The following is a 14,083-nucleotide window of genomic DNA, read 5'->3' on the forward strand; positions in this document are numbered from 1 at the left end:
TTGACAAGGTTTCCCTTTCAAAGTGCTTCAAGGAGTCCAAAAGCTAAAATTTTCTATTGCTAGCCTAGAGGGCATATTTATACAAAATGAGGTAACTTTTCACTTTCCATGCTTTTCAACTATCATCATGTCTAATTTCTATTTTACTTTATTTCTAATTATTTTTTCTTTTCACATAATTACATTGAAATTCAAACTAATAACAAGAAACATCCTTTATAAGACTAATTCCAAAATGGACAAGGCTAAAGATTGAACTTACAAATCTTGGTCAAGTGAACATACCAAGCCTTCTAGTCAACAACTATGGAAAATAATTTTCTTGACTTCAAGCCTTGATTGGTGATCTCACACTCAAAAGTACTGGGCAATACTATCTTTAGATTAGACTGGATTCAGTGGAACAATGTAGTGAACATTGTTTATAACTTTTCTGGTTCTACCAAGTGTTGTTCTAGTGCCTCTTGGGTAGGCTTTGTGTCCTTCTGAGTGATGATCAAATTGTGTTCATCTATAATCTCTTGTATCTCATGCTAGATCTTGTGTTCATGCTTTATTTCTCCACGTGCTCCAATGGGAACTATTTTATAGGATTTGATCAGAACTTCCATCATGCTATGATGTTGTTGATAAATGTTCAAAATTATTATTACATCCTTCTCTAATTTCTCTTGAGATCGATGACTTGTTTGATCTTTGATTTATCCCGTTCTTTTCTCACATTAGAGAAATTTTGACGTCAAAAATAGGCCTCAAAACAAAAATGTACAACCAAAATCAAATTTATAAGGACCAATAGGATTCAAGTGATGATGTCAACCATGGGTGATGACTCACCATTTTTGGAGTAAAGAGATAAAAATATAAAATAATAAAAAAATAAAAAACTACTTTTTCAACTCCTATTTTCAACTTATCTCCCCACAATTATACTCAAATTTCAGGTGGGAGAACTCGTTGGATGCATAATTACGTCGTAAGGCGTTCCCTCTGAGAAAGACATCCCTAAAATGTGACGTGTACGATCCTGAGCCATTGATTCTGTGTTAGACGATTAGGGTGTTTTCCGCTGTTGGTTTAATATGTTTTTTTTCATGGAAAAACGTCTTTTTTTCCCACCGGCTAGATGACAGAGAGGGAGGATTTGGCTATGGGCTATGAAACGCTAGGCCTCCTGGTGATGAGACTCTGGAAATGACTGAAACGTGTCTTTCTTCCCTGCATGAGGGCTGCGTAGCCTTGTGCTTCTATCCCAAATTTGTTTAAATTTATGCAGGATACAGATCTGTTTTGTACATTTTCAATGAAGCTAATACATGGGAGATTAGGATATTATGTTTACATGGCTGTTCTGTTTCTTGGCAGTGGATGCTCGAGCTTAGACATTATGCTCCTGGAGTTCCAGTTGTTCTAGTTGGAACAAAACCGCGTAGCCTTGTGCTTCTATCCCAAATCTGTTTAAATTTATGCAGGGTACAGATCTGTTTTGTACATTTTGAATGAAGCTAATACATGGGAAATTAGGATATTATGTTTACATGGCTGTTCTGTTTCTTGGCAGTGGATGCCCGAGCTTAGACATTATGCTCCTGGAGTTCCAGTTGTTCTAGTTTGAACAAAACCGAGTAGCCTGCGTAGCCTTGTGGTTCTATCCAAAATCTGTTTAAATTTATGTAGGGTACAGATCTATTTTGTACATTTTGAATGAAGATGATACATGGAAAATTAGGATATTATGTTTACATGGTTGTTCTATTTCTTGGCAGTGGATGCCTGAGCTTAGACATTATGCTCTGCATTTTTGAAAACATTCCAACCTCTGTTGCCTGCTCTGCATTTTATGAGACATATATCTAATTTGTCAGGCTGATTCAGTGGTGAATTTTATTCACAATGCAGATCTTCGTGAAGATAAGCGTTATTTGGCCGACAATCTGGGTACTACACCAATAACAACTGCATAGGTATGTTTGTTTCATTTTGCTTACTCTCGATATTAGATTGTTAGGTTGTTAATAATAAGGGCAATTCCAGTTTAGGTGAAGTTGCTTAGATGTTCCCATGTTTGGGATTTTAGCTTGCACAACTTTTGAATTTAGATGATGGACATGCTTAATAAAACTACATTTACACCCTACATGCTCCACGAAAAGATATGAAGGTCTCTGTTTATCTTCAGGGTGAGGAGTTGAGGAAATAGGTCGGTGCTGCTGCATACATAGAGTGCAGCTCAAAGACTGAACATGTATACCATATGATATGTGCCAAGTTCATATTTTCCTTATGCCATGAAGTGTTGTCATCTAATTTCTGTTTATCTTCTCCAGTTTAATACTCTTAAATAGTGGTTGCCTGGTAGCTTCAAAACGTGTGCATTTTGTGCAAAGAAGAGACCTTTTTCTTAGTAAAAGATGCTTAAAGTGTTCCCAAAACTGGCTTCTTTTGGATGGATAATGTAAGTGTATCATCACCGCTATAATAATAATACAAAACAACATAAATCCCCTTTTTAACCTGGAAAAATCATATTAGTGTCCAGAAATTACCAAAGTAGATTCATAGGACTTCCAAATCCATCCAAAATAACTAACATAAAACAATTAGCTATATCATGTTTACCTTTTGCCTGCTATTGCCCTCTCAATCAGATAGTATGATAATCTTGAATAGTTAACTTATTACTTCTCACTGAAAGAATTTCATAAGCATGTGATGTTTGTAAAATTGGTGAATTCTCTGATGACATCTCACAGTTCAAGCATTTTACAAAAGCAGATTGAAAACATTCTAACCTCTGCTGCCTACTCTGCATTTTTGAAAACATTCCAACCTCTTCTGCCTGCTCTACATTTTATGAGACAAATATCTAACTTGTCAGGCTGATTCAGTGGTGAATTTAATTCACAATGCAGATCTTCGTGAAGATAAGCGTTATTTGGCCAACAATCTGGGTACTACACCAATAACAACTGCACAGGTATGTTTGTTTCATTTTTCTTACTCCCGATATTAGATTGTTAGGTTGTTAATAATAAGGGCAATTCCCGTTTAGGTGAAGTTGCTTAGATGTTCCCATGTTTGGGATTTTAGCTTGCACAACTTTTGAATTTAGATGATGGACATGCTTAATAAAACTACATTTACACCTTACATGCTCCATGAAAAGATATGAAGGTCTCTGTTTATCTTCAGGGTGAGGAGTTGAGGAAACAGGTCGGTGCTGCTGCATACATAGAGTGCATCTCAAAGACTGAATAGGTATACCATCTGATATGTGCCATGTTCATATTTGCCTTATGCCATGAAGTGTTGTCATCTAATTTCTGTTTATCTTCTCCAGTTTAATACTCTTAAATAGTGGTTTCCTGGTAGCTTCAAAACGTGTGCATTTTGGGCAAAGAAGTGACCTTTTTCTTAGTAAAAGATGCTTAAAGTGTTCCCAAAACTAGCCTCTTTTGGATGGATAATGTAAGTGTATCATCACTGCTGTAATAATAATACAAAACAACAGAAATCCCCTTTTTAACCTGGAAAAATTATATTAAAGTACAGAAATTACCAAAGTAAATTCATAGGACTTCCAAATCCATCCAAAATAACTAACATAAAGCAATTAGCTATATCATGTTTACCTTTTGCCTGCTATTGCCCTCTCAATTAGATAGTATGATAATCTTGAACATTTAACTTATTACTTCTCACTGAAAGAATTTCATCAGCATGTGATGTTTGTAAAATTGGTGAATTCTCTGATGACATCTCATAGTTCAAGCATTTTACAAAAGCAGATTGAAAACATTCTAACCTTTGCTGCCTGCTCTGCATTTTTGAAAACATTCCAACCTCTGCTGCCTGCTCTGCATTTTATGAGACATATATCTAACTTGTCAAGCTGATTCAGTGGTGAATTTTATTCACAATGCAGATCTTCGTGAATATAAGCGTTATTTGGCCGACAATCTGGGTACTACACCAATAACAACTGCACATGTATGTTTGTTTCATTTTGCTTACTCTCGATATTAGATTGTTACGTTGTTAATAATAAGGGCAATTCCAATTTAGGTGAAGTTTCTTAGATGTTCCCATTTTTGGGATTTTAGCTTGCACAACTTTTGAATTTAGATGATGGACATGCTTAATAAAACTACATTTACACCCTACATGCTCCACGAAAAGATATGAAGGTCTCTTATCTTCGGGGATGGTTCGTTCTTTCTAGTGTGTAGTTGTATTTACTATTTATGTCGGATGGTTAAACCAATTGAAGTAACTCTCAAAGTTATGATTGTTATATTTGTGATATTAGAAGATATTATTACAGTGGCATATCCATATAATGGAATTTCATTCAAAAGTCATTAAAAGATAGATATGTGTTTCATATGATATACCCCATTTACAAAGACTTCATTATACCTCTTTAGGGAAAGATCCTGAAAGACCAACCCTTCATATGGTTGGCCCTAGAAGATCTTACAGGAGAAGTTAAAAGTAAAAGGAATCCTAAAAGGTCTTAATCATAGTTCAAGGCAAGGAAGCCCCTCAGAAGATTCGGGAGGTTTCCAACTTCCATGGAGTATGTTGGAAATGCTCTTGTTGTCTATTGCCTTGGCTCTTGGTCACATTGTGGTGGCATATAGGACTAGATGTAAAGCTAGGTGTAAAATGCATCACTTCCAGCAGCTTGATCCTGAAGCGGTAAGATAGTCTTTGATGGTGATTCTTTTCTTAGGAGACCAACAAGATCAACTTCTTAAGCACCAATCAGAGCGTACTGAGTAATTATGAAATTTTATTTTGACTTTCAAAGCTGGCAAAGCTTAGGGTTTAAATGTAACTTTTATGCTTTTCCATGTTTTAAAGTCAATAATATTGTCACAGTGGATTGGGAAGTAAGGGGTTCATAATTATGCTTTCCATATTTTGATGTATTCCCAAAAATGGTGATAGGGACCAACCCATGTTCTCATCATGACTGAGGCAAGCCAGGGGTTCATAACTGTATTTTTTTATGTTTATCAGGCACCCACGTTGTCAGCATGACTCAAAAGACAGGGCTTAGACATAATTCCATGCTTATTAAGCACCTAAATTTTCGAGCTGGCTTGGAATGTGATATAATATTATGAATGTGATATATTTTGTGAACTTTTTGGGGAAAGTATGTACCCCATAAAGAAATTTAGGTCCCACCATTTTGCATCTTCAACTTTTCCTAATAAATGCATATTCAAAATATCCTCCATATCCTTGAGAATTCATCATGTTTGTTTAGATATCCTCTTGAATTGTTGTGGTAGTCCAATTTCTCTAAGTACATGCAGGTGCACAGAGAGCTTTCCTTCCATTAGTTTGAACCAATTACAGTTTTGAACATTATTCCATCAGTGTGAACCAAGTACATTTTTGAGCAATCTTGCTCAGGATGATCTTAGTCTTGGTTTCTTTATGTACAATTTTGAACAGTCTTGCTGAGGATGATCTTTGTCTTGGTTTCTTTATGTTGGTCGATCACTGGAGCTTGTCACAGCTAATAATATGCCTAATAATATATCAAAATTTCATGCAGGATTATTTAGTGAACGTTTTGTAGCCTTTGTTCATAAGCATTATTTGAATGGAAGAAACTCAAACTCATGAAATAAGAAGCCATAAAAGCAAAATGAAAGTCAGGCTGAGGAGTCGGTAAACTCAGGGCTAACACTCACAGTCAGATATATTATTTTCTTATGAGACCAAGAATATCAACTTCTTATATTTCTTCACTTCTTATGTTAAATCTATTGTTTACTGCAACTTTGTGATTGATATCAAGCAGGGGATAAATATTTGAATGGAATGTTCGTAGATTTATCAGTCCATTTTTTTGCATGTCAATAATGGGTTCGAGTATGGAACAAAAATAATGGGTTCCAGTATGTAACAAATAATGAAAGGATGTTCTTTTGGTGAACTGGCATCACTAACTGGAGAACTGGATGAAGTCATTGGGATTTGTTCTTGCCTCTGAGCCTCATTTTGCAGCTTTGGCATTTTTGCAATCGTGCTTACATTTCCAATGAGAGATTTGACACCCCCTAATTGTCTCACTAAGTTTTCCATTCGTTCCAAGGGCTAACAGTCAGAGATTCCATCCTTTGAAGATGAAACATTACACAGCTCCTCAGATTCCTCCTGAAAATTTTACATTTTATATTCTCATTAAACACATTAGAATGTGTATCTAGCTCATAAGGCTAGCGTTCTAGATCTTTTTTGCGTCTATGCTATATTTCAACAATTTTCAACCGAGAAAAATATATAAAAGTGGATAGAAGCTCTTCATTTGCTGATCAGAATTCTTGCATCACTATAAAAATTGGGAAAGTTCACCAACTATTTAGGAAAGCGTGTAGTTCCTTAATGCTTTTCAACTATTCTGATATAATAATCACTTCTTACATTTGGCCTCTTACTCTTACATGCTAAACAGAACAAATATCAATGTTTATGAAAATCAAACCTTCATCTTCTCAAATTGAAAAAATGTCTCCCAGCAGCTGAATGATTCCTCACCTTCTAGAGTTGAACATCGCTCTGCAGAGAAAATTTAAGTTACCTTAACTGGACTTGGATATATCAACCATAAAAGGAAATCAAGAATATGCTCATCTCAACAATTGTAGAAGATTCAAGTACAAGAAATTTGCACAATCTCGAAGTAATAATTCAGTCCTAGGCAAAGTAGTCCAATAGGTCTTCATCAATCTCAAATTTGAATTTTAGAAGTATCCATTTACTAACGAAGTTCCATTCAGTAAACTCAGGGCTAACACTCACACTCAGATATATTCTTTTCTTAGGAGACCAAGAAGATAAACTTCTTATATTTCTTCACTTCTTATGTTAAATCTATTGTTTACTGCAACTTTGTGATTGATATCAAGCAAGGGACAAATCTTTGAATGGAATTTTCGTAGATTTATCATTCCATTTTTTTGCATGTCAATAATGGGTTCGAGTATGGAACAAAAATAATGGGTTCCAGTATGTAACAAATAATGAAAGGATGTTCTTTTGGTGAATTGGAATCACTAATTGGAGAACTGGATGAAGTCATTGGGATTTGTTCTTTGCTCTGAGCCTCATTTTGCAGCTTTGGAATTTTTGCAATCATGCTTACATTTCCAATGAGAGATTTGACGCCCCCTGATTGTCTCACTAAGTTTTCCATTCGTTCCAAGGGCTGACAGTCAGAGATTCCATCCTCTGAAGATGAAACATTACACAGCTCCTCAGATTCCTCCTGCAAATTTTACATTTTATATTCTCGTTAAACACATTAGAATGTGTATCTATCTCATCAGGCTAGCATTCCAGATCTTTTTTTGCGTCTATGCTATATTTCAACAATTTTCAACCGAGGAAAATATATAAAAGTGGATAGAAGCTCTTCATTTGCTGATCAGAATTCTTGCATCACTATAAAAATTGGGAAAGTTCACCAACTATTTAGGAAAGCGTGTAGTTCCTTAATGATTTTCAACTATTCTGATATAATACTCACTTCTTACATTTGGCCTCTTACTCTTACATGCTAAATAGAACAAGTATCAATGTTTATGAAAATCAAACCTTCATCTTCTCAAATTCAAAAAATGTCTCCCAGTAGCTGAATGATTCCTCGCCTTCTAGACTTGAACATCACTCTGCAGAGAAAATTTAAGTTACCTTAACTAGACTTGGATATATCAACCATAAAAAGAAATCAAGAATATGCTCATCTCAGCAATTGTAGAAGATTCAAGTACAAGAAATTTGCACAATCTCAAAGTAATAATTCAGTCCTAGGCAAAGTAGTCCAATAGGTCTTCATCAATCTCAAATTTGAATTTTAGAAGGATCCATTTACTAATGAAGTTCCATTCAGTAAACTCAGGGCTAACACTCACACTCAGATATATTCTTTTCTTATGAGACCAAGAAAACCAACTTCTTATATTTCTTGACTTCTTATGTTAAATCTATTATTTACTACAATAGTTTTGGTGCTGTATCTCAGGGTACAGAAACCAGAATTACAGGAATTAACACAAGATGTGTCTGAGCAAGTTGAAAAGTCTAGGAGACCGTTTGTCTGTAAAACAGAACACAAAATGAAGATGAAGAACAACATTGTGAAGCGAACAAAGTTCCTTCTACTAATTAATTATTCCAGAAAACTTGGAATATCAAATTATCCATTAAGGATATAAATATTATATTAAATATGTGAATAAGAATAAGAATGATGATGAATTACAATGAGAACGAGAGGCTTGCTTATATACCAAGCAAGTGCCTCTTCATGAAGAGTCATGTCTTATTAGACATGCCTCTTCAACCTAATTATTACTTAACTAATAATTAATTATGATTATTATCATTTAAATTATATTTATATTATTTATATATTTTATTCATTACATTGCCTCCTTCCTCAAAGAGCTTTGTCCTCAAATCTTGTCGATGAAAAAAGGCTTGATCTCTTTTTCGGCTTTGAAAGTCTTTCTCTCTTGGAACAATCATCTTTGACGATACAAGATGATATGATCTTCTTCGTGACAAACAAAATTGTCGCACTGAGAAGGGATCAGACCATCCCAGTTTAATTTTCTGTATAGTATTCTGATCACTGGAATTTTGTAAATTTTCAGTGTAAGACTGGATGGATGTTACGTCATTATTCTCTGAAACATTAATTCTTTTTCTTTGGTTTGAATGGTCCTGATACCTAGCTTGGTTGATTTGTCTACTCTCGTGATTCAGATGTCGATATAAAGTTTTTAGATTTTCTTTTGGTGAAGATGTTGTTGAATTGGTTATGGAACATTCACTTGGGATGTCCATTGTCTGAACTGCAACATCTAAGCGTGTCGTTTCTTCAATTGATTTGTCTTCTTGAGTTGTCATATTCACTGGATTGGTATTCGTTCCCTTATTTTCGACTTGAATTGTTGTAACTGGAGATTTTGATACTTCTTCTTGAGTGACTTGTTCCAACTTATCTTTTAATGCTTTTTATCCTCCTTAAGTTTCTTAATTTGATTGAGGAGACTTTGATTATGGTTTCTCAGACATAAAAGTTCTTTGGTTTTTGATTCATCAACCTTATTTTCAGTGTTTTGAATTTTAAAATTTTCATCTTTTAGATCTCTAATTTGTTCTAATAAATTTTTATTGAGGTTCTTTAAACGCAAAGTTTCCTCTCTTGTTCTGATAAGTGCTCCTTGAGTTCCTTCTTTGATACTTTAGCTTTCTTGACTTGTTTGAGTAGCTTTTCTTGGTGATCTCTTAGGCGTGAAATTTTTTTGTCTCTACTACAGATGACTTCTTCAAGCTCTTTTTGCTTATTTGATATAGTTTTTTCGTTATCTTGAAGCATCAAATCTGAGATATCCTTAAGGTCTTCTAATGAAGTTTTTATTGATTTTGATTTACTTGTTATGTCTCGAAACATGACCATCTTCCTTTTATAAGGAAACATCAAAACTTGTTTCTTTATGTTTAACATGAATGTACCCAAATCCTTAAACCAGGGTTGACCGAGTATGATGTCAGTGTTTCTATCCGTCCTTACAACATGAAATTGAGATATGTAGTCATAATGACCTATTGTCACTTGTAGATCACTAATTTTATACTTGTTTTGGTCAAAAATATTTTTCTTTACACTAATGCTTAGCTCTGGAATTAATAGTTGATTTGCCAAGTTGATGTTGATATAATTTTTATCATTGCTTGGGTTGATGGCGACATTAACTTCTCTTCCTTGAATATTTCCTTTTAATGTAATTACTCTATGATTTGTAACTGAAAGACCATTATAGGAAAACCTTTCTTCCTTCATCATTTTAACTTTGTATGGAATTTTTTTTATTTTTTTTTGTTTGTTCTCTTTTTTTATAACTTATTTTATCTCCCTTTATATATATATATATATATATATATATATATATATATATTTATATATATATATTATATATTTCCAATATTAATATATAAATATATATATTAATATATATATATATATATATATATATTTCAAATATTCTCTTCTTCTTTTGTTCACTCTTCCAATAAATTTTTTATATAATAATAATTTTTTTAATATATATAATTTTAATTTATATATATTATAAAATTATAATTATATAAAATTTATATATACTTTTTTGAGACCCACTTTTCCTTTTATATGTAACTATATAAGGCTTATATAGTATCCCTTTTTATAATTATAATAATATTTTTTTATTTCTCAAAAAATTTGGATGAGACATGACTCTTGGTACCGTCGCAATCTTTAGATTTGAACTATTAAAATTATTTAGATCACACCTTTTTTCCCTAATGGTATCAAAATATCTTTTACTTTTAAAATACCATGGGTTGTTTCTAAAACCTTGGTTAATGTTCTCCACGTAAAATGTAAAACTTACCACGGGCTTCTCCACGTAAAAAGTCTTAAATATACTTGAAAATATTCCCGCTTATCTTTATTATGCGCTTTTTATCAATAATGCAAAACCTTATATATATATATATATATATATATATATATATATATATATATATATATATATATATATATATATTCACTTTTTTTTTTTGTTTAGAATATATTATCTCCTTTCCCTTTTTCTATATACCCTTCTTCTTTATTCTTTATTATTATTATTATTTTTAAACAGTAGCAAATGGCCAAAGACCTAAAAAATGGAGAATCTCCCAATGTGTGGCGAAACACTTCAATTATGACAGCAACAAGGTTGATGGTAGGTTGATAGCCAAAGGCCTGGTGATCAGCCAAACGTGGCTCTGATACCAAATGAAGCGAACAAAGTTCCTTCTACTAATTAATTATTCCATAAAACTTGGAATATCAAATTATCCATTAAGGATATAAATATTATATTAAATATGTGAATAAGAATACGACTGATGATGAATTACAATGAGAACGAGAGGCTTGCTTATATACCAAGCAAGTGTATCTTCATGAAGAGTCATGTCTTATTAGACATGCCTCTTCAACCTAATTACTAATTAACTAATAATTAATTATGATTATTATCATTTACATTATATTTATATTATTTATATATTTTATTCGTTACACATTGTGTATATTCTGAATCCTAAAATGACCATGGGGTGGATCTAGAGGAATTTCGTCCCATCCATATAATCAAGACTGTAGATGAATAACCTTATCCAAACTCTGCATCGTTCTTGTCCTTTGTAAAAGGGGCTCATTAGCATGTGGGTATGGCCCAGGGGGATAGAAGTGGCCCAGGGGGATAGAAGTGGCCCATGGGAATAGAACTATGATTTGAAATAATTTATGTATCTTACAGGTTATCTTATTTGTCATATAAAAGTTGCACTAAATGGGGCCTCCAAATGAAAAGAAAAGCCAAATTTCTGCACTCTGAATGACTCTATCTTTCATAGGTCTGCATCTTGTACGACCTGCAAAGGAAATAGAAACCAAAGTCCAAACCTCGAAAGTAATATGCATGTTAGCTTTGCTATGTTTTCTAGAGTCTAAAGAGCATTTTTCCACCATTTCAAGACTGCCACATAAGCAAGGGTGTTACTTGGAAAATGGAATGTTCGTAGATTTACCAGTCCATTTTTTTGCATGTCAATAATCATTTTTATTGACATCACATGGCATCCAATGCTACAGATTTAGTATTGATCTTGTGAGGTGTGTTTGCACTGAACGCTGGCTGATGTACTACTTTCCATCATTTTTTATGTATCTTGGGTTGAACCTCCAGTAACAATTCTTGTTATATTTCTCTATAGTACAATTTCTAAATTTAATGATATCATATTGTACTAAATTTAATGATATCATGTTTGTGACTAAAGAACATCAACAAGGTTGCTAGTGCTCATAAACAGGCTTTGCTTTTATCTTTAATGATTCAAAAGTTTCTTGGGCAGAATTTGGCAAAAGAAATTGTAAGATCAAGGCAAGATATTCAGCGCCTTTATGAGAACAGGGCACAACTGAATTCGATATCTACGCACCTTGGAGAAAGTGTTGGTAATTTTTTCTTTACTACTTGTTCTCGGATCATCTTGCATGCAGTTTAATCTCTGTTCTGTTATTGAATTTGCAGTTGTTTCTCCCTACCTTTATCTGAGAATAGCCATTTTTTACTATATAGCAAGAAGTTTCAAGCTAAATATGATATTAACTAATTTGTAGCTGCCGTTTTTATTTCCCTTTTTACAATAGTTGGATGCTAAGTTAACACTATCAGGATACATCTATGGGTTGTCCTAGAAACATTAGACAGAATGGAGTTGCATGTCTTCATGTTGATGTTTCTGAAGGAAGGAATCCTGTTGCAATGACGTCTCTTTACTTCATCTTTTTCTTAATAAATATGCCATAGGGTATATGATAATAATAATTTCAGGTCTTAAACAAATACATCTCCTACAAAGTGGTTCTTAGCTGATTAACAATTATCTTGCAACAGACATAGTTTTACACCTACAAATAGATCATAATATGTGGAATGGACTAGAAAGCCTGTTGACAACATTTGTTTAGTAATTTGAGCTTAAATTGGACGTTAAGGAAGAAGTTATAGCCACCCATTTTATGAATATATTCAAATGGAGTGATGGCTTCTTCAGCAAGGATGGAGATAGTTACAGAAAGAAGAAAGAAGTAGCATCTATTGGAAACCATTTTTCCTACAAGTTTCCTCTTGCTAAACATGGGAGTGAGCTACAAATAAAATAAACATAACAAGTAAATATGAATGGATAACATTTATATATACATAGTTGGGGAATCTATCATCTTTTGAAAGGGTCTTTGCACAATGTCTATTGATTATTCCCCTCCAAAAAGTAAGCATCTTGGTCACATGATTGCATTATAGTTTATAACAAATGATAAATGGTCAGATAGAAACTAAGCAAGTAAAATGCATGCATTAATTCTAAAGTGTATAGCATGGAGCTAAAACAATTAGTTATTCAACACCATACATTCGGTACCATCTTCCAAGTATAAGGCGGTAGACTAAACATATTAAAAACATGAGCCATGGAAATGGCTGATAATATGAAAGGAGAAAAAACAACTTACTTGAAATCAGAAAGTGTTTTTCATATATTTAACATTATGTATATTATAGAAGTAAAAGATGAACCTTTTATCATATTGTTCAAGTTCCTTTGGAGACGATGCTTAATAGTAACTGGGTATTATGGTATACATTTTTATTTGCTGGGACACCCACATTAGCCTAGGATTTTATAACATAAGAAAACCTTTACCTCCCTGCAAAACCTTCCTCGTGAGGATTAGATTGTGTGGATTATATTGGGTTATTCATAACCGCTGTAATAATAATACAAAACAACATAAATCCCCTTTTTAGCCTGGAAAAATTATATTAATGTACAGAAATTACCAAAGTAAATTCATAAGACTTCCAAATCCATCCAGAATAACTAACATAAAGCAATTAGCTATATCATGTTTACCTTTTTCCTGCTATTGCCCTCTCAATAAGATAGTATGATAATCTTGAACAGTTAACTTATTAATTCTCACTGAAATAATTTCATCAGCATGTGATGTTTGTAAAATTGGTGAATTCTCTGATGACATCTCACAGTTCAAGCATTTTACAAAAGCATTTTGAAAACATTCTAACCTCTGCTGCCTGCTCTGCATTTTTGAAAACATTCCAACCTCTGCTGCCTGCTCTGCATTTTATGAGACATATATTTAACTTGTTAGGCTGATTTAGTGGTGAATTTTATTCACAATGCAAATCTTTGTGAAGATAAGCGTTATTTGGCCGAAAATCTGGGTACTACACCAATAACAACTGCACAGGTATGTTTGTTTCATTTTTCTTACTCTCGATATTAGATTTTTAGGTTGTTAATAATAAGGGCAATTCCAGTTTAGGTGAAGTTGCTTAGATGTTCCCATGTTTGGGATTTTAGCTTGCACAACTTTTGAATTTAGATGATGGACATGCTTAATAGAACTACATTTACACCCTACATGCTC

General features: G+C 33.3%; 1 protein-coding gene across 1 annotated transcript; it reads left to right on the forward strand.

Moving 5' to 3' along the window:
- The first annotated feature begins 1,126 nt into the window (after positions 1–1,126).
- On the forward strand, positions 1,127–3,258 carry LOC149218581 (rac-like GTP-binding protein RAC1). The gene is made up of 6 exons (XM_089386589.1): positions 1,127–1,177; positions 1,366–1,473; positions 1,562–1,609; positions 1,866–1,938; positions 2,913–2,977; positions 3,193–3,258. Exons 1-6 carry the CDS (start codon positions 1,127–1,129, stop codon positions 3,256–3,258), a joined length of 411 nt encoding a protein of 136 aa, XP_089242715.1.
- Positions 3,259–14,083: the final 10,825 nt, after the last annotated feature.

This window comes from Pinus tabuliformis, chromosome Q (assembly GCF_031772625.1).
Source record: "Pinus tabuliformis cultivar Carrire ecotype Pingquan chromosome Q, CPIR1, whole genome shotgun sequence".
NCBI lineage: Eukaryota > Viridiplantae > Streptophyta > Pinopsida > Pinales > Pinaceae > Pinus > Pinus tabuliformis.

Coding starts and splice junctions, on each gene's coding strand:
- LOC149218581 (XM_089386589.1), top strand. CDS start 1,127: ATGACAGAGAGGGAGGATTTGGCTATGGGCTATGAAACGCTAGGCCTC. Junction 1,474..1,561: donor TCTGTTTAAATTTATGCAGG/GTACAGATCTGT, acceptor GTTTCTTGGCAG/TGGATGCCCGAGCTTAGACA. Junction 1,610..1,865: donor CTGGAGTTCCAGTTGTTCTA/GTTTGAACAAAA, acceptor CTAATTTGTCAG/GCTGATTCAGTGGTGAATTT.